This window comes from Cottoperca gobio, chromosome 6 (assembly GCF_900634415.1).
Source record: "Cottoperca gobio chromosome 6, fCotGob3.1, whole genome shotgun sequence".
In the NCBI taxonomy this organism is placed as follows: domain Eukaryota; kingdom Metazoa; phylum Chordata; class Actinopteri; order Perciformes; family Bovichtidae; genus Cottoperca; species Cottoperca gobio.
The window spans coordinates 9,480,779-9,506,831 of NC_041360.1; the positions used below are offsets into that span (position 1 = coordinate 9,480,779).

A 26,053-nucleotide genomic window follows, 5' to 3' on the forward strand; every position below is an offset into this window, starting at 1 on the left:
GTCTGAGCCACTGTGCTGGTGTTTGCTGGTTGTATGTATTTCCAATGCTCCATAGCCTGCCAACCTATTCTAACAACAAAACAGCCTTGTTTTATTAGCACTTCACTCCTATACATCTCATGTGTGTGAGTGTCTGTGTGGGTGTGTGTGAACAGCAGAAAGCTTACCATCCGACAAAAAGTATTCCACCTCTCCACTTTTGCCCTCATCCCCATCGTGAGCCTGGAGCTGGTAGACAAATGTTCCTGCGGGGGCCTCAGGAGACACCACAGCTAGGTAAGGGTACGGCTTCATATTCCACTCTGGGACGTTGTCGTTGACATCAGTGATCTTCAGCTTCACCTTGTTCAGGTTCCAGTCTGGGCCTGGGGGATAGTGCAGAGATAGTGACGAAGCTGTGGTTACTGAAAGTGACAGCTGTCATGTAACTGTGTGTTTAGAGTGGAGACAAGCAGCCAGGGGAATACGAAGCACAGTCAAGCAGCGAGTCAACTGAGGGTATACTGTAGGTATGCGAGATACAAATCCTCCACAATACATGACAAAAACATAGGGCTGAAGGATTAGAATAAAGCTCAGTCATTCTTGTATCTGCAATGTGGAACTGATACCAATACAGTCTCGATTCAGCTCAGAGTTTTGGTCAAAGTCAATTACAACCCTATCTTTAACTTGCCGATATACCCACTATCTTTCCACTTCCTTTTTTTTCTTTTTTTTTACCATAGCTGCCGGGTTTGGGAGATTGTAGTAAGTGGATGTCAGGAGCTGTTTGGGCCCATGGTGGAGGTTGGTAGACGTGACGTCATCCATCCATTCTCCATCAGGGCTCCCATTCAGCCATTCAGACATTCAGGTTCCCATGGGAGAGAGACTCAGCCACAGTCTCATCTACCGAGTCTGCGTAAAGCTACCTTGATCTTCCCACGGGGGCCAAGGGATGATGCCTCATGGCTGCAGGCATTTTGTCGCCTGCACACTGCCTCACTGGACTGAATAAGAAGATTCCAGGAATCCAATTACCAATTTGCTCACCCTGAGTCAGGGTAGACAGCAAGAGTGCACAGCAGCGCCCAAGGAAAAGCGGTATACAACTGCGTTGCAGCCTCCATCGTTATCCGCATTAAATAGAATGCCAAAATCTGGAAACAATGTGTACAAAACTCCTGACAGTGTCACAGGCCCGATCTAGGGCACTTTCTGTGTTGACTCTATTCTTGCAAAGTGGAGCAAGTGATTGTGAGCTAAGACACTATTTCTGCAAATATTGGCTGTGATCTTGTGTCAGCGTGGCATGAAGTAATGTCTGAAGGGCTGCCAACCAGTTCAGTAGGCTGCGATCCACAGAGGCCATCTGCCTTACCCCAGAAGAGTAGAACCCCCCTGCCAGGACAAACACAAACACACAGATATGAACACAATCGCATAGATTTGACATACAGGCAAGTTGTCCTGTCACAAACAGACACATGCTTGCACACTTGACGAAGCTGACATTAGCATGTCTCTTTCCATCTTTTCGTCTTCCTCTTTCTCACAAACACTTAGCAACGAGTTACCTAAGGGCTAAAAGTAACTATGGATTTCAAATCCCATTATATAAAAGCTCTTCTGTGTGTGACCACAGGCTATATATGTACTTTGTAATCCCAAGCAAAAGCAGCAGGAGATTGCCGTGCCTAGTTAGGGCGGACACAACAGATGTGTTGTCGCTGTACGAAACAGTTCTACTTTACTGCTTTCGCTAATATTCTATAACATAATGTCTCTTCAAAGTCGGTTTTAGCCAATAATAGAAAACTTTGGATTGTCAATGATTGGTACATACATACAGAAAATGATATAAAGTCCTCAAACTGTATGAATTGCTATAATAAATCTTTTACAGCACCTACACTAGTGTTTGCTCAAATGAATTGGAAAGCAGAAAACAGATGCTGAGATCCCAATTCCCTTTTTTACAGTTGAGGATGGGATTGTTGCATTTTGATGGGAAATACAATGTGTTGCACTCCAGACTAGCTCTGGAGTGTTCACAACTGAAACACAATAGCTATAAAGTGTGTGACAGCTCCTAAAAGGATTGTTAGAGGGATAATAACGGAGGGAGGAAGAAGCTAGAGGAGAGAATTAATCTAGCTTTCTGCTCAGGCTTTAAAGTTGCTCTACGCAAAGAAAACTTCTGACTCGGATTTGACGATAGTTCGTTTTGGATAAATAGCCACTGTATCGTGGGGGCACAGAAACGAATCAATGTTCAGATGTTATCTTCTAAAATATAGACAGCGGCAGTTTATGCAATTTAAGCCAGATCATCCTGCCCCTGTAAGAGGGAACAATCCTTCCGTGATGAATAATGAGAAAGGATAAAGATTCCTTTGCAAAGCAGAGGGGTTTAAAAGGCACTTAATCAAAAAGAAATCAGAGCTCCAGCACTTAACATTTAGTTGACTATCAAATCTTTGCGGGGAGCAGCGCAAGACACATTCCTTGCCTCCTGCTTGTTGGTGTCTTTCCCAACCATGTCTCTGTGGTAATGGTGGCGATGATTTTACAAGGCTCCATCTAATTAGCTTGTTACAGAGAGACTAATCAGAGCCTAGGCATAATTAGAGTATATCAGCTCTGGAATGATAATGAAGAATGTACCAGTGTGTGTGTGTGTGTGTGTGTGTGTGTGTGTGTGTGTGTGTGTGTGTGTGTGTGTGTGTGTGTGTGTGTGTGTGTGTGCGTGCGTGTGTGTGCGTGTGGTGTGTGTGTGTGTGAGGCGAGAGAACGCTTGTGTGCAAGGGCAAGTGAGAGTGCACGCTGCGTGTTCGCAGGCTAAACATTTCTCTCTGATCTTGTGAGTAAAGTGCGGAGCGGTTGTGAGCGATGCCCCATGAGCACCAAACGGACACAACCTGCCTCAGCTGACCGAGACAAAAGATGTGATCAAATAACCGGGCGAGGCAGAAGGCTCATAGGCTCCACTGGATTTTTCAAGTCGAATATACTCTCTGCTCGCTCAGTGTGATGAAAAGCCGGTCTATACTGTACGCCACAATCCCTTAAAGGAAAAGAGAATTATAAGAATGTATCGCAAGTGGACGACAGGGTTGAACTGTGTGTTTGTCCAAGGCTCAGTTACTACAACGAGTGTGGTGTGTTTGCATGTGTGTGAGCGAGTTGTGCGTGAGTGTGTGTTCTATATCACTGCAAGCCTGCCTGATGATGTTTCCTGCTGTTAATCCTCTCCTTGGGTACTTGCTATATAAAGCTGCTAAGTGGCTTGCCGGTGTGAAAAAAAAAAGTTGTCTCAAGTGCTTCTATGCATATGTACACTGCCCACAGTACAAGGACACGGAGTGTGTGTGGGATGGGGATGAGAGGGAAAAGAGTGAAGGAGAGAAGCACAGATACAGAAACACAAATATCTACAGAGGCAGAGAAAGAGACAGAGAGGAGGAAGAGACAGAGAGGAGGAAGAGGCAGGTGGCGTGGAGGATGGAGTATTGTGTGATGCTTAGCAGAGAACGTAAAATAACATTAAAGAGACGAGAGCACAAGGGAAGCACAGCGAACAGCGTAGCACTACAAAAGATGCTGGGAGCATCCATGTTTGGAAAGAAATGATACAGTAGCAGAGCCCACAATAGGAGAAAATTAAGATATAGAACAAAAAGAGTAATTAAAGTCAGAGGGTCTGACAGCATGCCTTATGGACCCCTTGATCCTCCTACGTCTAATGAGGGAGGAAATTAGGATACAAATATTTCTGTGTGGAATTAAAAAAAACTGCGTCTGCAAGCATAAATATCAATGGCCCATGCGAGACATGGAATTTCAGAGGTGCTTTTCGAGCAGCGAATGAATGGAAAGTGAAAATCAGCTCAATAGGGGAGTAATAAGGTACATTAACCAAATGTTTGCGGTGTTAAGGAGGCTCTATTCTAAGCCGCCCACCTCCCCCCCCCCCCCCTCGCCATCTCTGTGCTTAAAGCAGAGTGTGAAGCCGTCAGCAGGAGATCAACACGCTAAAAGCACCAGGGACTGAAATCTATTAACTCAGGGATCCCGACACCACACACTCTGGACTCTGCGGATCAGAATGGCTGACACACTTGTAAACACACATGCAGGCATTTTCAACCCTCAATCAATTACAAATGGTAGACCTCTTCAATGTATTAATCCAAATGTGCAATCAATGCAGAAAATGTGTGTCTTTTTTTAGTAACTCCATCTGCAAACAATTTTCAACAATATTGGCTGGTGTCACAGCTTACATTTGCAGGTAATGGAAAAATAAGTGATATATAGACATTAAAAAAGTCTTTCAAAGGAAGTCTTTTTAGAAATGGCCTCCAAAATTGCACGTTGAGACCAACGCTCAATCAAAAATATTCTATTAAATACTCGCATCACAATGTTATTTTGTAATTTGGCAGCACTAAACAGCTAGCTTCTTGTTTTTTATTTACCAGTATTGTTTTTCATGCATTTCTTTGCTTTAATACATTGCTCTTTATTTTTGTTTAGTTTTTCTGCTCATGTTGTGTGTGTTTCTATTCATTTCTTTTTTGTTGTCTTTTTCTAAATTATGTTAGCTTGATTTTCTTTTTTGTTATTGTTTTTTTTCCTTCCCCTTAAGAGTAGAGGGGAGCTCTGACTCTTTGTCTCATAGGATTCTTTCCTCAATTTGAATCCAGCTCCTCTTCACAAAAAGCATGTTTGTATACGCAAATATTTCCCTGTGGTAATCAATGTATTGTCTTTGCACACAGGGATTCAGACTGGTGAAGTCGCACAGAACTAACCACTGACTCACCAACTCTTGTACTTCTACAGCCGTGAGATAGAAATGGATACAAACATTGATAAATGCATGTAGAGTATAGATAAATGCATGTAGAGTATAGATAAATGCATGTAGAGTATAGATAAATGCATGTAGAGTATAGATAAATGCATGTACAGTATAGATAAATGCATGTAGAGTATAGATAAATTAAATGCATGTAGTATAGATAAATGCATGTACAGTATAGATAAATGCATGTACAGTATAGATAAATGCATGTACAGTATAGATAAATGCATGTAGAGTATAGATAAATGCATGTAGAGTATAGATAAATGCATGTAGAGTATAGATAAATGCATGTACAGTATAGATAAATGCATGTACAGTATAGATAAATGCATGTACAGTATAGATAAATGCATGTAGAGTATAGATAAATGCATGTACAGTATAGATAAATGCATGTACAGTATAGATAAATGCATGTAGAGTATAGATAAATGCATGTAGAGTATAGATAAATGCATGTAGAGTATAGATAAATGCATGTACAGTATAGATAAATGCATGTAGAGTATAGATAAATGCATGTACAGTATAGATAAATGCATGTACAGTATAGATAAATGCATGTAGAGTATAGATAAATGCATGTAGAGTATAGATAAATGCATGTAGAGTATAGATAAATGCATGTAGAGTATAGATAATGCATGTAGAGTATAGATAAATGCATGTACAGTATAGATAAATGCATGTAGAGTATAGTTAAATGCATGTAGAGTATAGATAAATGCATGTACAGTACAGATAAATGCATGACCCACCAAACCAATAGATAGCAAAGCCTTCGCGTGGCTCTGAAGAGCCAAGTAGAAAACACAAAAGATGCACACAGCAGTAATTATTCTGGTAGTAGAGCTACCACCCTGAACTAAAATATTAGTAATAGTGTTAAAGGTTCTTTCACTGCAGATGTTTAGTGTCTCTCAGATCAACAATGCATGCTGGGGTAAAACCCTGCATAACAAGGGGTTTACAAAATGGATGTATGTACAGATAGATACAGATAGTGGAGACAGCTATAGTCTCTTTTCTGGCGGGCTACTTCTTTCTTGTAGTTCAGCCAAAATAATTACAAAAGTTATTTAATCCCTTTTGTTTTATTGCTTTGAGCAGAGAAACATATGCCCTATTCACTTGCATAAAAGAGGAGGATTTGGAGAGAAGCAAGTGTTCAACAGAGATATCCTGGCACCGTACATCGGCCTTCAGGGAAGGGAAATATACATTTCTTTCTGAAGTATTTTAAAGTCCATTTAAAACAACTATGGCCTACGATTTATTTGCATGGCCTTTGTATTTGTCTTCACATGATCAAAATGATTTGCAAGATGAAATATTCAGAAATCCACTTTTATATCTGTGAAACGATTTTGCATTTAATTCTTTACACACTGATACACGTACACTGTGGTGAATCATGAGCCTTAATCTAGTCAACTAGGAAGAAAATAGCTTTAAAAACGGAGTGAAAAAACAGTCAAAGTTTGATCAATGACTGATTCGCGTAGGTGTTGTTTTGAACAAGAGAAAAAGATACTGTGCCACATTGCCTTATTGATATTTAATGTGTCTCCAGATCCACAGACAAGACAACCAGCCGCACATGATACAATTCTCAACGAAGGGCCGATATGCATTATACTCTGCTTTCTTTGGGGTCCTCCATCCAAGGCTTGAACCCCCGTAAGGCTGTATGGACACTGCCTACACACACACCCAGTTACTCTCATACATGCGAGGCTTCTCATGCAGTCTTAAAAAGAAACCTCAGGCGAACACTGTGTAATCGCAACGTTATTCGATACCGACTTTACTGCATGTCATCTCACTCCACTCGTCGCCCATGTTTCGTGTGTGGTTAGTGTCAACTATTCAAATTAAAATTATTAAAATTATTAAAATAGAAAATGCCAAAACAAAGGAATACCCAAAATATACTGTATGACTTTTAAACACTGACCCTGTAGATCTCAAATGTGGCTTTAGAAAGTGTGTATGCTGCAGCTGTAGACAGTAGCTCGCACAGTGAGCTTTTATACTTCTCACTTGTAGCATGAGCAAATGTGTTTGTCGAGCATGATCTAGATGTTTGGCCATGAAGCACATTTGGGAGGTTATACATGATTTTATAATATATAAAATGTGTGTTTATTTATGTATTTATAGGTCAAGAACTGTGAACCCTAAAACAGGAGTACACTTGAAAAGAGTGCAGATCTCTGCCAGGTGTGTCTGCAACAACCACCACTGTTGTAATGTAATTGCCCCGTCTAGACCGCAAGCATTTCTACTTCTACTTTTTTGACAATACAAGACACAGGAACTTCTTGGGAATTGAAAAGCTGCAATGTTCATTTGCCTATTCATAGACAAACTGTAAGCTACATTTAATGCCACTAGACAACTTTACTGTTAACCTTTGTCACTGCTCCGATCGTCAACACCCTACCGGCCCGTTAACACAGAGTCCGGGGTTAGCAGTTAATGACGGAATAAAACAGTCAATAAAATAGGTTAAAAATTGCACACACGCACAGACACACACACGATCCCCTCCAGACGTACGCCTGGTGGAGGTAGTAAAACTTGAACTTCTTTTCTTGTATAGTTTTGACTCGTCAAAGCAGGAAAAGGACAGGTGTTACGATAACAAAGGTAAAAATAACATGAACAATGGCTCCATTCATTAAGCGAAACTGGCTCACCGTAATGGGATTCAGCCGTCATTAGTGTTATTAATTACAGCTGTGCTTTTCCTGTGCTGAAAAGTCAAAAATATCTGCCTTGAAAGTCCATTATGTTAAGATCAAATAATAGTCTGCAGCATTTGCATTTGAAAAAATACACGCGTGAGGATGCATTGCTTCTGACATTGAGCCATATAAAGCTTGTAAATTAGGTAAATTGCTGAAGCAACATGCTGACCATACATCATTTGAACGTGAACCGACAGAAAAGTGAAGAAGCAAAAATACATCCACGACAGGAAGGTTAGTCACTTTCAAAATGACTCATCAAACCCCTGCTGGCCATAAAGATGAGGATACAAATTTGCCCAAGTGAGATAATCAAAATGTCCTGCCTGTACTTGGAAAACAGGCCTTCTTCCTTCCATTGGGAGGAAGGGTTTCAGGTTGTTGGGCTAAATGAATATACTATGCAAACAGGGTTTTGTGGACAAAAATATTGTATGCAATCTAAAAAAAAGAACAGATGTGAACAAATAATAATGCATTCATTTGAAGTTGAAAAGCCAGCTGTGATGAAATTGTAGTTATAGGATATTGCAATATTGCATTAAAGGGACTCCCTTCTTCCAGCGATGTTCCTGCGTGTCTCGTGTACCAGGACAATTTGTGTTATTTTAAAAATGTATTCTTGGTATCCATATGATGTTTCCACAGGCACACACCACACACACCACACACCACACATCTATGTAAGATGCTGTATGCTTGTTGCTCTGCATGGTGTAGTATAAAACCAGGGGATGACTTATATACGTTATATATTATGCAAAATAATATATAGAATAATAAGTGAACATTTTATGGTTTCAGTGATGGCAGTGTAAGGCTTTTGTTGAGAGCCCTGTGGTATGTCTGATCAGTTAGCAGACAGGGTGGTTGAACGGTGCGGGTTGAAAGGGAGTTTTGACAGCTAAAACATTTCTGGAAGCAATAACCGAGTCATCAGAATTGATCAGTAACCCTTCCTCCCTCTTCAGATAGTTTAAGGGTATTTTTGGCTGTGAGGCAGAAAAAATCTCATATTTTGCACCTTTTGAAATAAAGATTTCATAGCATGTCCTCGAAACGTTTCTGATCTACGCTCTACACATACTTCATTTAAAACACAAGAGGGGAGGGAATTACTTTCAAGTCAATAGCTGTCAATGGAGCCAATCTTCCGGTTCCCACTAAAATGTTTGGCCTGCTCATAAAAGGAATGTGAGGATCTTTTTAGTCATGTTGTTATAATCAACACACAAAAGACTCAGCGTCATGGGAAGATCCATGGTTACGTTTGGTTGATTACGTTGCCTCATGTCCTACATCGACAAAGAACACCTTATTGATATTTCACTTTGACTCTAGCTACCTGATTGTGTCTGAAAGCTTTCACCGAAAACTGTTTTTCAGAAATACTTTGCATTGAACTGGCCGTACGGAGGACGTACACCTTCGCATTAGCTCCCACACGAAGGTCTGTTGATCGGTATATACAAATGCTTTGCTTTCACACAAGTGGCCACAGTTACTGTGACACTCAGGCCTCAAGGTACAAACACTAAGCTTTATTTATACTTATTCTCTTGATAATTGTCTTTGTTGCACCTCACCCCACATTTACCTTCTCCACAGGGTGTGGCAATAAATCACACACTTAACAGCCTCTTCCACACCACAGGCTCAAAACCTGCTGTTTGTACGTATGGATAGCAAAGAAATGATCCAAAATGTAAAATCCAATTTTATATTTGACTGAATTAACATGACATTACCTGCCACATTACAAAATGCCACATATACAGTTTGTGCCAGCAGTTGTTGTTCTTTCCTGCTTTTATACATTCTGTTAAGAAACAAAAACAAAGGCATCATTTGCATCAATGGAGAAATGTCAAGAATGTGGATCGACTGAACTTATATTGAGTTTTACGTCACAGTATGTGGATGAATATAGACGAAGGGAGAGATCAGAAAGGTCTTCACTAATGTCATTGCTGATAAATTCAGTTTGAAAGAGTAATACAAACAATATCATACAGAAATCTATGTTGGCTCTTGTTTTAGACCATCTTATTCAACTTTAGTATTAAAAATATGTAGCTATTGGAAACATATGCCAGATATATTGGCAAACCAGCTGTTGAATCTATAACAATGCTTCAGATTCTTTAAACGGATCGTATGCTTTGAACTCGCTACAGCGGTAAAACACTGTAAATGTAAAATAATAAAGTAAAATGCAAGTACCACAAGATACTTCCAGACTCCCAAATTACACTGAATAAAAAGTCTCCCAGTTGAATCATAAGCACAAACAATACAAACTGAAAGTATTTTAACTGAACAGATGGATTCAAGTCAAATGTTTCCCTTTGGCAGAAAAGCAAAAGAAAAGCAAAAAGCATTGTTGTACACCACCACTGTGTAGCCTCAATGTATGAGTTATAAAGAGAATCAAGAAAACTAGGACTCACTTATATCAATAATAGAAGGTATGCATTGACGTCGGTATTCCATGTGATACCACGCGCTCACCCCCTCAAAAGGCTAACGTTGAGAGTGGACAAAGGAGCTTTACTGACAGTGAAACAAAAGAAAACTTTTTGGTTTTGTTTTGTTGGTCCTCACGTGTATAACACGCAGCACCATGCTCTCACATGGCTCGATACTTCCCACAGTAGGCTAACATTTCTTTAGCCGGGTCAATGTTTTAACTCATCCTTTGCGCTAAGCTAACGTTGTGAAAAACACATCCCTCACCTTCAGCATGTCTGCAAAGAGATCATGTTGATATTGATGTTTTTATCTGCCTCCGCCTTGAGGCAGCGATGCATACTAATTCTCCCAAACTGTCGCAGTGTTCATTTAATTGTGTCAAGTTGGACAATACCTCTGTTGACAAACCATCGGCAAGACCAAAAGTAAAGTCTACACTTTCCCATCAAGAGCCACAAAGCAGAGGAGTCTCACCAACACACATACAAACAGGCTTAATAGTCCACTGACCATTTCAGCAAATGCTAAATACGCCATCAAAGCCAACAGCACCCAGTGCTCCCAACAAATCGATATTAGTCCTACGGCATAATGAGGGCAGTAACAGGTTGACTGTTGAATGACTGTTGAAATATAATTAGGCTTTCACTTGTGTCCTCAAAGACAACAGCTGCGTACATTTCTTAAGGGAACTGGCTTCAAAGTTTCGAGGTCCTGATTAAAAATCTTTTATCTCATATCTCGTTGTTTTTCACTGTACGTATTCTAAAACATTACTGTAGATTGGGAGTTAAAAGCTCCCTAACAGCAGCTGCAGACAGCCCATTTGTAGTGTAAGAAGAAAAGATCTTAAGGCTAAAAATTGATTGGAAGGCAACTATAAGAAGCTTAAAGCTCAGTTCTATAAATGCCACAGAGCTCTGTTTTCTGTGAGCTTGTGATGCCCATCGGCAGGTGGAGGTAAATAAAATAAAATCCACAGATATTAGGCAACATTTACATAAGCACTACATTAGTAGTCAAGTATTGTATCCTCACAACTATCTGTGATATCACACATAATTAGATGGAGCTGTGAAGTATGCTCTCTGTTCTCAAATCTGTGGTGGAACAACGTCGCTGCTATCCAAACAGACACTTAGTGTAGAAATAATATGCACTCAAGCATACGTACTGTACAGTACAGTGCACACTCCCACCCTTCCTCCCATAAACCCACTACCCTACAAATGACATGGATGTGCGACGGCACATATGCACGCCCAGCTGTTGCAACGTTCTAAGCTAGAGACCGGCCGTTTGGTAAGGTGGCAGGGAGAGTTACAGTAATCCAGATGACATCAGCAAGAGTACTTACAGAAACAAGAGAACTCGCTCCAGTGCTGGCCTCTCCACACTGGCGGCCTATATCCTAGGGTCGGGTTTTAAAGTTGTTTTATTGACTTGTAAAGTTCTTAATGATATGGCACCCCCATAGCAGACAGTCTGTCATACTGCACTCAAGTGCTGATTGATAAATCATAATTTCATCGCCATCGAACATATGATATGAAAATGTTGATAAACACATTGCAAAAGACTGCCTCAAAAAAATGATTCAATTTAGGGATGGTTATCAAAACCCGACTTTACGGGCTTTACTACGGGCTCCAGGGCTGAGAGCATTATTATCACGCCTGAGCCTCTGCTCTGCTCTGTGTAGGGGCTCCTCCACATACAGTACACACATGCACAATCATACAAACACACCGCACACACACACACACACACACACACACACACACACACACACACACACACACACACACACCGCACACACATGCACGCATGCACTGTAAGTAAGTGCAAAAACCTTTGCAAGTATAAAGTAAATACTTTTTCAAAACTAAACTAGCTTAAAGCTAATAGCGAATTGTGACAGACAAGCTCAAACACTAGCTGCCTGTATACAGTCTGACTGTTTAGCCATGAGACAAAGCAGCCCCTCCCTGCCTGAGGTTCAGTGCCAGCAGCGGTACCTGCAGGCAGTGAATCACATCAGAGGAGGACAGAGGACACGATGAATAACTGACGTCTGTGTTGTTCATTCTTTCTAAACTTCACTCAGGAAAATGATTTATTTTATTGACATTTTAGATTGTTTCATGTGAGATATTAATGAGCTTACGTGGTGACTTTGCTGTTGTAAACATTCCTGTTTCTGAAACAACATTATCCCAGGTATATTCCAAATATTCTAATGAGGTTCTGAATTTAGAGAAAACCAGGCGCACATAGGAAATGCAAAGATAATATGGACACTTCTATCTTTGTTTATTTAAGTCATATCATCATCGTGATATTGAACAATGTTATCGCACATAGCAGATTCTCCTCATATTCTGCAGAATCACTACACTCCAGTTCTGACACTATGTTCATCAGACTATTAACAGGACTCAAACCAACTTGCTGAAGCAGCGTTTAGCGCATATGGCCTAAAGCTAAGGAATATACTAGCGCTGCATATCTGACAATCAAAACACACCTTTTCACTGTGGCCTTCTCTCAGATCAAGAACCTCATCTTTTATCACACTGCTTACTCAGCTTATTCATTCTGATGTTGATTCAGTGCTTCTACCTTTATATTGTCTTTGTTACGTTTTATTGCTTTGCGTATATGCCTTTATGTATTTTATGCTTTTGTTTTTTTTATTTTGTTTTTCCTCTGTGAAGTTTTATATATGAAAGATGCTCTATAAATACAATTTATTATTATTCATTTATTATTGCAAGATGCACTGGAATAGTGCATCTTTCGGTAAAGAGATATACGTAGGTACATATAGGTATACATTGTTGTTTGGCCTCTCCCTGCCATGCTGTGCACCTCCTTCTGGGCTTTAATGTTCCTGCCTGGAGCAGGGAACATGTGTGTGGGGGTGTGTGTGTGTGTGTGTGTGTATGGTGTGTGTGTATACACCACATGTGTGCATGTGTGTGTTATGTACTGTTTGCAAACGTTTGTTTGGTTAGGTTTGTGGTTTGGTTAGTGTGTTTCCAGGAGAAAGAGTGAGAAGGTCCTATGCACCCCTCAGCTCACACCTGTGTTGGGTTAAGTGGAAAGTGTAAGGAGTTCCAAGAAACCCAACGCAGCTCCAAAAAACTATATATCCTCAAGGAATGGTGAGCAGGGTTGGGTTTGAAGATGGTGAAGGTCGAGAAGAGAAGAGGAAATAGCGATTGATATCGTGTTGCTACCTCCATTCCAGCCAGAAAAGTGCACTGCTCATAAAGAGGCTTTCATTTTGTCATTAGTCTCTATCAGCGCCCGTCTGTTAGTGTTACTGTGTGTCAGAGAGCTATCTTTCTCTCTCCCCCTGGCTTGATGATGGAGAGGTAATTTCAGCTTTATGACAGTACGACTGTAATGATGAGGATGGGAGAGCTGAGAGCTGAGAGCCAGTGAGCGAGGGAAACAGTGAAAAATACTTTGTGTGTTCCTGTGCGTGTACCATACCAGAAGCACACATCTGTGTATGAGTGTGTGGATACAAGCGGGATAGGGTCCAACTCCGGCCGCTGTCCCCATAACTGAATGGGCTGTTAATGGAGAGTAATGAGGGAGTACTTTCATGGCAGATGTGCCCTCCCTGCAACTCTGTTTTACCCCGAGACTGTAAAGCTGACCCAAGCGAGACATCAGCAGGCAAGCCGCCGCTCCCTCGCTCTACATAAGCTCTGCATGTGTTGCGGGAGTTTGACTGGTTTGTTCGCTAAGTTTGCCCCACGCTGCTGAACCCCAGGAAGTAGGAGTAAGTATCATTTCGACAAAGCACCTAGAGTCACATTAAATGACAAAAGCCCTGGCAGTGTCAGCCAGGCCCAAAATCTGTTAGAGGGCCATCTTCTTCACTGGAGTGTGAAATTATTTTAGCTCTCGGCTCATTATAGGATTTTAAAATGCATTATAGTTAAGGCTTTTATGGTGTGCCGCGGCATTAATTCAATTTGCTCCATTCACACTTTCTTATTATCACGCTCAGTCCAAGCTACAGGGGGAGGAAGCTGCTGAGCATTGCTCCCTGGCCTTATCTCTAAAAGGATATAAACTACACTACCCAGCTCAATCAGAGCCAGCCCAGACTGCTCCAACCCTTCATACAATTTTCCTCTGTCTCCCCCTCTCCTTTCCTCCAAATGCTGTGCTTCCTGTGGCGACCTCCATCTCCCTTTCCGTCCTCCATCACTCTCATCATTTCCTTCAGAGTTGGTGATTGATGGGGGTTGTCCCGGGAGCCCTTTCGATATCTTTCCATAGAAGCGCATACTATAGAGGCAGAGAAACACAAACACACAGCCCATGCACGGTCCAAGAAGCCAACACACACAAACACAGTCGCACAGCTCGACCAGGACCAAGCAGAAGCAACAGGGGGAGCCAAACAGGTTTAATGGGAAAACAGGCCACAGTGTATGGGTGAGACAGCATTAATCTATCACTGAAACCAGAACCTGGTGTTTGTTTAGCACACCAGAGAGGGAGGCATTCTGGGAATACCCTATCACTGTCTGTTATTGTGCAAAGGTATAATAATGTGTTGCATTATTGCTAATGTATTTCTGCAGAAGTACAGCAGATTAGTATGGAGCAGCAGACTCTGACATTGCTCCTCCAATGTAAATGCTGCAGGCTGGCATAAACGCATAATGACAAAAAAACAACAATTGTCCATTGTCTGCATTTGCACATACACACAGACATTTGCACAGAACATGCTACACACTGCACTAGTCACATGCATTAAACTGTAACTTAGCATGTGACTGCGTTCTGGCTTATTGGTAATGGGGAAGAGGAAGAGCGGATGAGGATAAAGTCCTCATTTAGATATCTAATCCAGTGAACAGTCTGTCCTGTGTGGACCATCATCTCCCGTCATTAGCAGCAGGCCAGCAAGATTAAATAAGATCAATGTTTATCACCCACTGTGCGCGAGAGAAACCAAGTGTTAAAGCTCCCCCACCTCATCACAATTCATCACAATATCTGCTTTTGAAGCCACGTTAACAACGGAAATCTGTGATTATGTCTAACATATGTAGAAAAGACCAATATTAATCAAATGTAATGCCCCAAATCTGTGAGAATGTTCACACATTCACATTGGATGAACATGATCTCCTACTAATCATTTATTTTAAAGCAATGCTCCATCAGTAGGAATTACTGTAAATATGTTGATCTCGTACTCAATCCAAATATTAAGTCCGGCTGAATGACTCATTTGTAACTTTGAGCGTGCGATTATTCATGGGGCTCACCGAACATTTAGGGCCAGATCCTCAATTTAGTGTTTGACAGACGCATCCATTTCTCAGTCAGAGATATCCATCAAAACCAAGTTAATGCACATTCGAACAATTTATTTTGGAAATTGCTTGATTAAATAGCAGCTGTGGTGTCGGGGCAGAAAGGGCAGCAGCAATTATGAGTCAATAACTTGTGAAAAATGGCACGCACTAGGCGCCGATTCTAAACATGCTCATTTTTCTTTGTATTTGTTTCATACTGAGTAAAATGGGTAATGAGTGATACTGCAAACCCTGTGCACTTAGCTCCAGATCTTGATCCTTAATGTGTGGCAGTGGCGCGTGTCTGTGTGTTTCCACGGCAAGGCTGCCACTACTAACTATGCAGCAGCATCTCTATCCCAATCTTCTCAGCACATCATAAGACTGTAGAGACCATATGTTCTGATTAGAACACAGAATTAAGCCCCACACTGTCGAGGCAGAGAGAGAGAGAGAGAGAGAAGCCATGCACGTTCACTGGTTCCGCTGAGAACAGACACAAATTGGTAGCTGGAACAGAGAAAGAGAGAAACCCCTCTCACACATGCTCCACATGCATACACACACACACGCTGCAAGTTTGGAAAAGACATAACAGAAATGTTCAAATACAGATGGGAAGAACATAATAAAAGCCAACAACAAACAGTCAAAGCCAGATCACACAATAATCAGGAACAAAAATGGTCTTTTGTATGTCCTCCTGTGTGGTGTTTGGATCCTCTGTTTGCATATCTGTCTATGTATCTGCCACTCTCTCACACACAAGCACACCCAGAGTCACATTTGAAAACATCCACATAACAGCCTATGTATGCTCTCTCCTGGATGCTCATCAGCCCTGAGAGGCACTAAAATGTTCTCTGCATCAAAAACACCTGCTACTGTAATCAGCCGTCCTCTGGCTGTGATGGAGTTGTAGACTGTCTCCATGTTTCCTGGAATTGAGTAAATAACTGAACCATGAGAAGGACGACATCCTCAAGCACATTTTCTAATCTGAGCTGCAGTTCCCTTGCCTTCTACATATTCTTTCTGATCATTAAGTCAGACTAAAATGTCTTGTTCTTCATTCTTTTTTTCTTTCTTTCATTGCAGTCATTTTCATCTTTTCAACAAAAGCCACTCACACTGTGCAAATTGGTGCCACGCAATTACACCAATTTCTGCAATCTTTGCACTTCCCTCCAAAGAAAAGTTCATGGCATGTCAAAACATCTCACTAGGCAACTCGGCCAGTCATGTGATCTTTTTCTCCTGCATTAAAAATCTCCTTGTTCACAGTTCACTCAGCAAAGCTTTCAAAGTTGTCTGTGTCCTGTGTGTTTATCAGTGCCTCTTTGGGCCACCGAGAGCGGAGCTGCAACCATTGTTATGCTCAGTTAATTGGACCTTTGGGTACAAAAGGTTGAGAAATTCAAGACCAAATAGATAAATAAGCACAAGAATTGAATTCCCATGGCACATGCCAGCGCTAGCTCCAATTTCCCCAAGCTCATTCTAGTGGTCTTGTCTGAAAGGCTGATTCATTAGAGTGCTTCAGGATAGTTCTATCAGCCTTTCGACTCAATCACACACCTACCTCTGTGTGAGTTTGTAAACTATCAGCAACAGTCTGTCACAGGCCTGTTCTGCGACATATAAATTGTTGTTTAAAGTGATGTTTTGTGACTGTGAGCAAAACAGCTCCTGGTTAATCAATAGCACAAAATCAATTCAGCTCTTGAGGGGAAAGTCACAAAGAGGCTATCCAATATTCAAAAGGTGGAGATGAAACCAAAGTTTCAAATGGACAGGGAAAATGGTAGCTGTAGGGGGGGACAGCCAGTGAAATAAACTGCCACTGTGTTCATTAAAAATACAAATTTGGCAATAACAAAATATATTTTGTCAACAAAACCCTCAAACCTTTATCTCCCACTAAGGTGGTGACAGTGCATCGTGGATTAGATTCAATAAAACCAAAACTTTTTAGTTGGCGATAAGCTCCTCGTTAAGTTCTTCGTTCATCACACAGGTAAGGTTTGCACGGGGGGCATTCTGTGCTGTTGGAGGTCAGCTAGACATTTACCTGACAGTCCCTGCCACTGTGCAATGTCTGGAGTTGACAATGTCTGTGGTAATGGCATCAATAATGCAGACCCCTTGGCCAGATAAAAACTCTCTGTCGCCATGACTGTCCTCACAGCACTGTGCCTTATGCAGCACTCACACCTCCCCCTCTGCACCGCACACAACAAACTTGTCTAATTTATGTGCGGCGACTGTTTTTATTCCAGGTTTCTGCTGTAATGAGATATATGCATTGTTTGTGTAAACAGAATGACAGACATATAAACACGTCTTCGGCTCTATAATTATGTTTTTATCCATTTATCCAACTTGCTCTGACATCAACACACACACACACACATGAATACCTTCCTCCCTGTTGTAGATGCTCTGCTAGTTCCGCCGATTGGATCTGGAATGAAGGGTCGATTCTGACCTTATCAAGCAGAGCCGGCGTGACTGATTGACATTAAATGCTGTTTCTGTCATTACGATGTCATGATAAAGTTTGGTGTTTCTGCTATCAGATATATTCATCAGGTCACAGCAGGCCCCCTACTTGAGTTTTTAGTGCTACAGCAATCCCTGCAAAGTGTCCTCCAAAGAAAAAGAACAGCATCAGTCAGCAAATGCCCAACAATGACATATGTTTACGATCAAGTGACTGAGACCTCTAGGGAGTCAGTGTGATGTTATTCTGGAGCCGTAAAGTCCGACAAAAGGTGGGAGGTCGGGGTGTTGGACGAGTCATCAAAACATTGACACGTTGTTCGCTTACCGCTTCATACCAACCAGAGTCAATGTCGACATTTTAAACATGACGTCATCATGTCCTTTTTTTAGCCCAAGAACTTAACCAAGTCATCATTGTGCATAAACCTAACAACATGTTAACCATAGCCTTGTCTCATCATAAAACTAGATTTGTAAGGGTTCTGTACAGACAGGTGCATCAGGTCAGAAAACACTTATGAAGGGCAATAAGAGCCGTAATATTAAGTAAATATTTATACTGGGGAAAAATGTTTATGTTGGCATGACATATTACAAAGGTTCTGATATTATTTAAGTTTATACCAGTTTTTTGTATAGTTTGTATAGTGTAATGTAGGTGGACTATGCTATGTCTATGTTTGATATGTTTCTGTTATAAAGGGATAAAGATATTTTAATATCTACGCCAGGTAATAGTGCCAAAAAAGGTTTGGAGCGTGGTGTATGACAGGTGTTTTATACGTAGCGTGTTATTTAATAATGTGTTATTGAGTGTTATATTGGAACATCAACCGGGCGAGCGGAGCGGACGAGATGTAACTTCGATGGAAATCTGGAAAAATAAAACCCTCGTTAGTTTTCCTGCCTTCTGTGAGTGTAACATTGGGTCTTCACAAAAAGGGTTGAAATGAATAGAACACGAGTCAGAACTGAGATACTGTGCAGACTAAGTGGACTATGAACTTTGAGAACTACAGACACTGATACAACACTTATTTTGCAATTTAATGTGGAGGACTTGCTGGAGAATCCCTGGCCTCGTGTTACCTTACATAAAAATGATCCCGATGAGCTCCTAATTAAATATGGTTCAATACTCTGCATCAGCAGCTGTACTCTACATTAAGACCTTGTTTTGGGTGAGAACACACAATATTCTTCTGCTTTCTCTCTTCCAGCCATTCCAAAGGTCAGGTCCTATTGTTCTCTTCATCTTCCCTCCATTTGCCCAACAACAATGTGGAGACAAACACTAGCACACACTGCCCTTTTCACAGCTGTACAGTACTGTATTTCTTCCCACCACCTCTGTGCCCTGTAGCCATCCGCTCTACGACAGGAGTACATGCGCACTTCATTCCGCTCCTGCCACCCCAATAGTTTCTCACTTCTGCCCTCTAACCATCTGACAATTATGTTTCAGCAAGCTGACCTCTCATCAGCAGTACACAACTCCCAGCCTCTGATCTGGCTGCCCTTTACTTATCTTCAGTAAAGCTTATAGGCACACGGAGAAAAACAATCTCACACAGACATGCATTTACACACACCTTCCATCTTTGTCTGCCTCCATCCTTTCCCGTCTTCCTTATTCCTCCACATGTCTTTCACTTTTGCCTCAGTTAACCTTTTTGATCTTAAAGCCACGCTCTGTGACCATGCCACCAGCATTACAGCTTGTCCTGACCTTTCTGTGCCTGCCATAGAAGTGCCTCGCACCCACTTTAAATATCTCTTCTACATGTGCAGAGCTACTTTCCTTCCTCTCCCTGGCTGCTCTTGTTCTCTGTGCTTAATCCCATCTTTAAAAAAACACAACTGTGACACACACACACACACACACACACACACACACACACACTCCCCTTCCCTCCTACATGGCATCAGATGCATGCGAGGACCGTAGAGAAGAGAGGACTGCAGGGATGTTGCTTAGACACATCCATTTATCTGAGAGACCACAGAGCAGAAATCAAATGCTGCAGGCATGTTGCAGCTTCACAGCATGTTGTCAGGCAACAAATCTGAGAATCTCTGCTGCGGGGAACGAAGATACTGAAAGGACAATCATAACATTTAACAGAATGATACACAAACACATTTACACAGATAGATTGTATATGCACATGCAGACACCACACACATGCTAACAATCACACACACATAATAAAGCATAATCACCACGGGCATTTTTACTAAATTGAATAAATGCAGACAGCTTTTTGTGAAATTGTTTTCTACTTAAACAAACCGCCCCACAGTCACAAATTACAAACAAAAATGAGATTGGGTCTATTCTCAATTCATTTCACATCACAAGAGGAATATGCAAATATAGTGTGGGGAAAGAAGAAGAAAAAAGGAGTATGAAAGGGGAAATTGGATTAAAGACAGCATGAGGCGAGATGCTGACTATGAGACGGAGACAGGAAGAGAGAGGAGGACGAGGAGAGAGAGAGCAGAATAAGGTTGCCTGGCAAAACAGGCCGAGAAGAGGTGATTACCACAAGCTGAATGCCACCCTGCCCACAGACACCTAAAGGAGAAACCACTCCAGTATCCCCCACTTTAACGCACAAAAGGACTGCACCGCTGGTTCAATTCTCCTCCTAACCAGTCAAATACCATTAACAGATTGCTACTCAGGTGTGAAAGAAAAGGATTCTTTGGGTAGGACAAACCAAAAGCAAAGAAGAATCACCACCAATACAAATCTAAACTGACGTCCTCTGTGGGCAAACATAAATCCTTTACAGGAAGAGCTGAAGAGGTCCCTCACTCCCTCTCCTCAAAACAACACCACATAACCAGTTTCTGTGAGCCATGAGTCATGGCCTACTTCCATTACTTTTACCTTTTTTGTTCTTCTTATACTGCTGTTTTGATACACAGAAGCTATGAGAAAAATATCACTTCACCGTTTGCTCAAGGGATTATTGGTGTACTGAATGTAGTTTAGAAGGTAAATATTTCTCCAACATTAGCAGGGGATCTAGTCAAGGAGAAAGGAGGAATAGCAAGGGACCCCGAGCAATAACAAACCAAGGTGATACTACTGTTTACTAAATCTGGTGCCTCGGAGTAAAGCGGTCACAATATCAGATTTTCATTACCCAAAGGAATTCACGAATACGATATTATCACGATAATAATAAAACATTATAATAATAATAAGTATATTGATTTCAGTCAAATGCATCTTTGACTTTGTTTATTGTGCATTGTGTCTCTCTTTTGGCAAATTACAGAGAGTCTGTAACCATAACTGTACAAAAAGAAAGAAACCCGAAATGATTTAAGATGCGCTGGATTATTAACCCGACATTATCATACGTGTGTCATTATCATGATATCAATATTTAATTTTTCAAACATCCCGGTTATCGTCAACAACCCTGAGTGAGAGGAACCGTGTCAACGCAGTTAAGTCCTAATTAGATTGTAAAGCCCCCCCCCCCCGAAAAATGTCTTATTATGATCTCTGAATAAGAACAGCTATCAGAAAATAATTCTCCATACATAAACTTTGATGATAAGTAACACAAACTCCTTTCCTTATACTTTACAGAAAGTTGTGAGAACAGAAATGACCAAAAGAAAAGAAGTGATGTGAAAATGTTTTGTTCTTTGTTCTTGCAAAAGAGAAAGTCATTCCTAACTTTGTGGATGTAATTAAAAAGTAAGTGGCGTAATGGATCACAGCGGCGTGATGGTAATGTGTAATATAAGAAATATTACTTCAGAAATGAGCGAGAGTCAAAGAATAATCCCAAACAAGTTAAGCAATGTCACTGTTCACACAGAGCGGTCATATGTGACAATACGTTGCGTGATCACATTAAATGGTCGATTTCTGCAGAAAATGGCAAAGACGACGATGACTAATTATATCAGATAAGACATGGTAAATTATCTTAATTAAATTCACGACTATGAGAAGAAATCTCATTTTGGTGCATGTAGGTCCTTGAATCTTTTTATTAATGGATGACAAGCTGTGCACTTCCTGGGTAAAGTGTGTGTGGCACTACGCTCTCATAGTAAAAACATGTGTGCATACTTAGCTTATTATAACCTTATTATTCAACATTTATTCCCCAGTAAACCTTTTAACATTGGTTTTGATTAATACAACAGACTACAAAGACGTCTCAGTGTTCAAACATGTCAGATCTTAGAGCCTGGGGGGGGGGGGAGCAGACGATGAGTTTTTTTTTAACAAATGTTCTTTCAGGTAAGTATGTCAATGAGAAGGACCCCATACTGAGAGTAATCCAGTACGGCTGTTACATCTTCCCGTTATCTGCAGTTAGCCAGAATAATTTATCCGAGATATCTAAGTGTCAGAGTAGCCTCTCCATTTAAAAAGCACAAATATCCGCTCTTCTGATCTCTCCAATCAAAACGCTGTACCCACTGCAAACGTATTACCATAAGAAAGCCCCGCACCAGTGTGATTAGCATTTTACATACACATTGACCAGCTAATGAATACATTCACTTCACATTTAGCAAATCTACATTATCAGTTAATAACCACATGTGGCCTTTTCCCCCGCACGGACTGCATGTGTGCATTCTTGGAACTACAAGCAAGAAGATATGTCTTTATGGTAATAGCGGTAATTGTTGTGATAGTTGTAGAAGAAGTAGGTCTGCACGATATATCCTCTCAGCATCGCCACTGCAATGTGTGCATGCCATTAACCCAAACATGTCATGCTACAACTTATTTTGCTGCTGGATACAAAAAGGAAAACATTTTCCATGACTAATCTACAAGAGTAGTTTGTCTGAAAGACACACACAAACACAGAGTGTGTTGTTAGTGAGGGATGCAATTGGAGCAAGCAACCAATCACAATTATTCTCAAGCAATTTATAAAAACAACCAAAGCAGGCCCCGCTGGTCATCGAACAGAACAGGAGAACACTGAAAAGATTTGCTTTTAAAAAGAAACGCAACGTCACTTTGTATGAAATTATTCTGGCTACACAAAGGATGATTCCTTCATTTTCTTTATATCGCAGAACAAAGAAATAACCCTTGAGATAGAAGTATGAGAAGCAGTAATTTAGAAGAAGAGGATCAGAAGTAAGATTTTCTTTCAGTATTGGTACATCTGTGTTAGATTTAAAGTGACGGTATGCACATGGTGTGGACAAAGGGAGAGGAAGACACAACAATTGAATAAACGACTCTGCAATAACCATTACTTGTACTATTACTATTAGGAACAGGTAGTACCTGTCTCTAAGAAGCATTATTTAAACTCTCCTGGTATTTGAGGCCAAGGTTTGTCTTGCTGTGGCTCTGGAGAGAGTGCCTATTATTTTGTCAAGCCCTTGTATGTGAATAAAGTACTAACTAAATACTGCTATCATAGCACTGCATGCTGCTGACTTGAATATTCTTTGAACTGCTGGCAGACTGCTGCCTGGCAGTGCTTTCTGTTTGACATTCAGCAGGTGACTGTCAGCAGCACGGACGTCTCTGTGCTACCGAGAGTCCACAGTGAGGGAAATAAGTTGAGACGATGCAACACATGGAGCCTTATTAAAACTGTTGTTATCATACCTGGGATCAATTTTAGTATGACCGCGCGGTCTCACACTTGCATACAAACAAACACCTACAACACATACAAAGCATCTCGCTCACTCTTTTTCCTCTTCCTGTAACGTGTCTGCTCCTTTATCCATGACAGACCATTGCAACACCCGAGCAAACCCACATGCAACGACAAGAAGCGAATTCACGTGGGAGATTAGGTTCAAGCTCTAAAAAGGAAGAATAAAAAACCTTCTAAAATGGACTCTTCCACTCAGAGCGATGTGCATGCAGGGATTGGAAATGAGACAAGTAGAAGAAAGGCCTGTCCTCTCAGACTCCCAGACATCAGGATTCTGTCAGGAAAGCTGTAGTCACAGGATAAAGGACATGCCATGCCTTTGATCAGGAGAGAAGAGTTTCGCAGGTCAGAGAGGTAAAATGGAGGGAGGTATCTAAATATCTGTCAGATTCAAGCAGCTTAGTTCTGTTACGCGTCTGTGCATTAAAAGAAAACCCTGTTAGAATTCTGACTATTTTTGCTCTCTCTGAAAAACCTCCAGAGGGCCCATTGCAAGAACGTGGCCCAATCAGGCATGCAATTACAATCTAGAACATGCTGTGCAATGTAACAGCAGCAGGCAATTCGAATGAAAACAGCACACACTGTTTCCTGCACACTGTGTAGCTCAATTACAAAGCAAATCAATTTGATTCCTTGCTTTTGTTTTCCTGTTTTTAAGAAGTCTAACTTTTTTTGGAGGAGCAAAACAAAACTTGAACAACTGATACGGCACTAGTTTCATCTCTCCTCTAAGAATTTAAGAGGTTGCCTGACTGTGGCGGTGCTACACTTTAAATCCCAGGGACTGAAGAGTGAATGAGAGGAGGATTAGAGGGGTAATGCCGGCAGATGAGAGGGAGCGAGGGTCGCAGTGGTTTGCCACTCTGCAAGGATTAGCTCTGAAAACAACTTCACAGTCACAAACTCTGTCAATCAAGGATACTTCACAAAGGCCCTTCAACACAAACACAACTAAAAACAACACAACGCTATAAATGAGCTTGTAATGTCCAATGATAATAGAAATACCTCATGCATATCATAAGAAATTTGGAATAAAATATTGAAATACATTTGAAAGAATATTGCAGTGAATGTTTATATTGTTGGTATGTGGCTGGATATATGATAATATGGCCCACCTGTGGAATGAGCTGCAGCTGCACTGACACTGCCCTGTATGGATATGATGGATATGTCGGGCCTGTTGAGGGGCTCCACTCATGGAGGACGATGTGTCCAGATGGCAGCACAGACACAGTTTTAACATATGGATGTAATGTGCAGCATGCCATTAAAATAGGGCATCATCCCCACAACACAAATAATTCCAGGGGAAAGGAAGGGGAGTGGGAGGTGGGGGGAGGGTGGGGGCATGACCTCACTTAAGTGCAGATTAATGGAGGAATATTCTACACACCTTGTTTATCCTGAATCTTAACAGTGAGCTCGAGGAAAGGCTCTGTCTCCCTATCCAGCCTCCTGCTTATCGTGATATCTCCACTGTCGCGCCCCACGGTGACCGGGCAGCTCTCTGACTCCGGGTAAACCAACTCGTAGGTGGCTGACTGAAACCTGGTGGGACTCAGGCTCGTTATGACCGAGCCGATGCTGGCATCTTCAGACACGTTGAGAGAAACCACCGTGCCAGGGTCAAGTAAAGCCCTCGGCGACCGTCTCCCCCCCCCTGACCCCGATAATTCAGCAGGACGCGTCGCCCACCTCTGTGGTGCGATAGTGACCACGACACCTTTACTGGTCAGAGGGGGCCACCCGTGGTCTCTGGCGAAAACATAGAATTTGACTTTAGAGGGGAGCCCCAGGATAGAGTCAACCAGCAAAACTTCCCCTGTTTTCGGGACAACATAGAAACTGCCATTTTTGGGCATGGAAATGTATGTCAACTCTGCGTTGTTGCCGCTGTCTGCATCGACAGCCTCCAGCCTGTAAACCACACTACGGAGAGCGGTGGTGTCGTCTAAAGTTATGTGCACGGTGTCTGCACTGCGAAAAGTCGGTTCGTGATCGTTGGTGTCCAAAACGTCCACTTTTACCGACGCAACCCCGAAGACGACAGACTCTGACACGCAGGTTTGGCAACACAGACCGACGCTCAGCAGGTATTCTGAGCGAGCCTCTCTGTCTAAAACGCGGGAAGTTTTTAGCAATACAATCCCCCGTTTGTGGTGGGCGAAGGTGCGGAAATCTTCGCTGCCGTTCCCGTACAGTTTGAGGTGCATCCCGGAGACCGGGCACCATTTTTGCGCGTTGATGCGCCTCACCGGAATGCTCAGTCCGTTTACTTTAGAAGCCGTCGGGGAGTTCTCAAAAACATGCCCGTGAAAGAAAGGCAGTCGCTCCTGTGTTTGATATCCAGCAGCCGGCGTCAGAAGGCACCATAACAAAACACCCCAAATCATGTTGGTGGCAAGTTATGTACCTCCAAGTGACTCAGGGGGTTGGTAAAAAAAAAAA

At 41.7% G+C, this 26,053-nt stretch overlaps 1 protein-coding gene across 1 annotated transcript in view; it reads right to left on the reverse strand.

Annotated features, from left to right (window-relative positions):
* LOC115010227 (neural-cadherin-like) overlaps positions 1–25,998 on the reverse strand; it is an 82,958-nt gene extending 56,960 nt beyond the window's left edge. The window contains exons 1-2 of the mRNA XM_029434731.1: positions 24,999–25,998; positions 168–365 (exon numbers count right to left, since the gene is read on the reverse strand). Of these exons, the coding sequence (XP_029290591.1) occupies positions 168–365; positions 24,999–25,998 (1,198 nt within the window). The remainder of the gene's footprint in view (positions 1–167; positions 366–24,998) is intronic.
* Between the last annotated feature and the right edge of the window lie 55 nt (positions 25,999–26,053).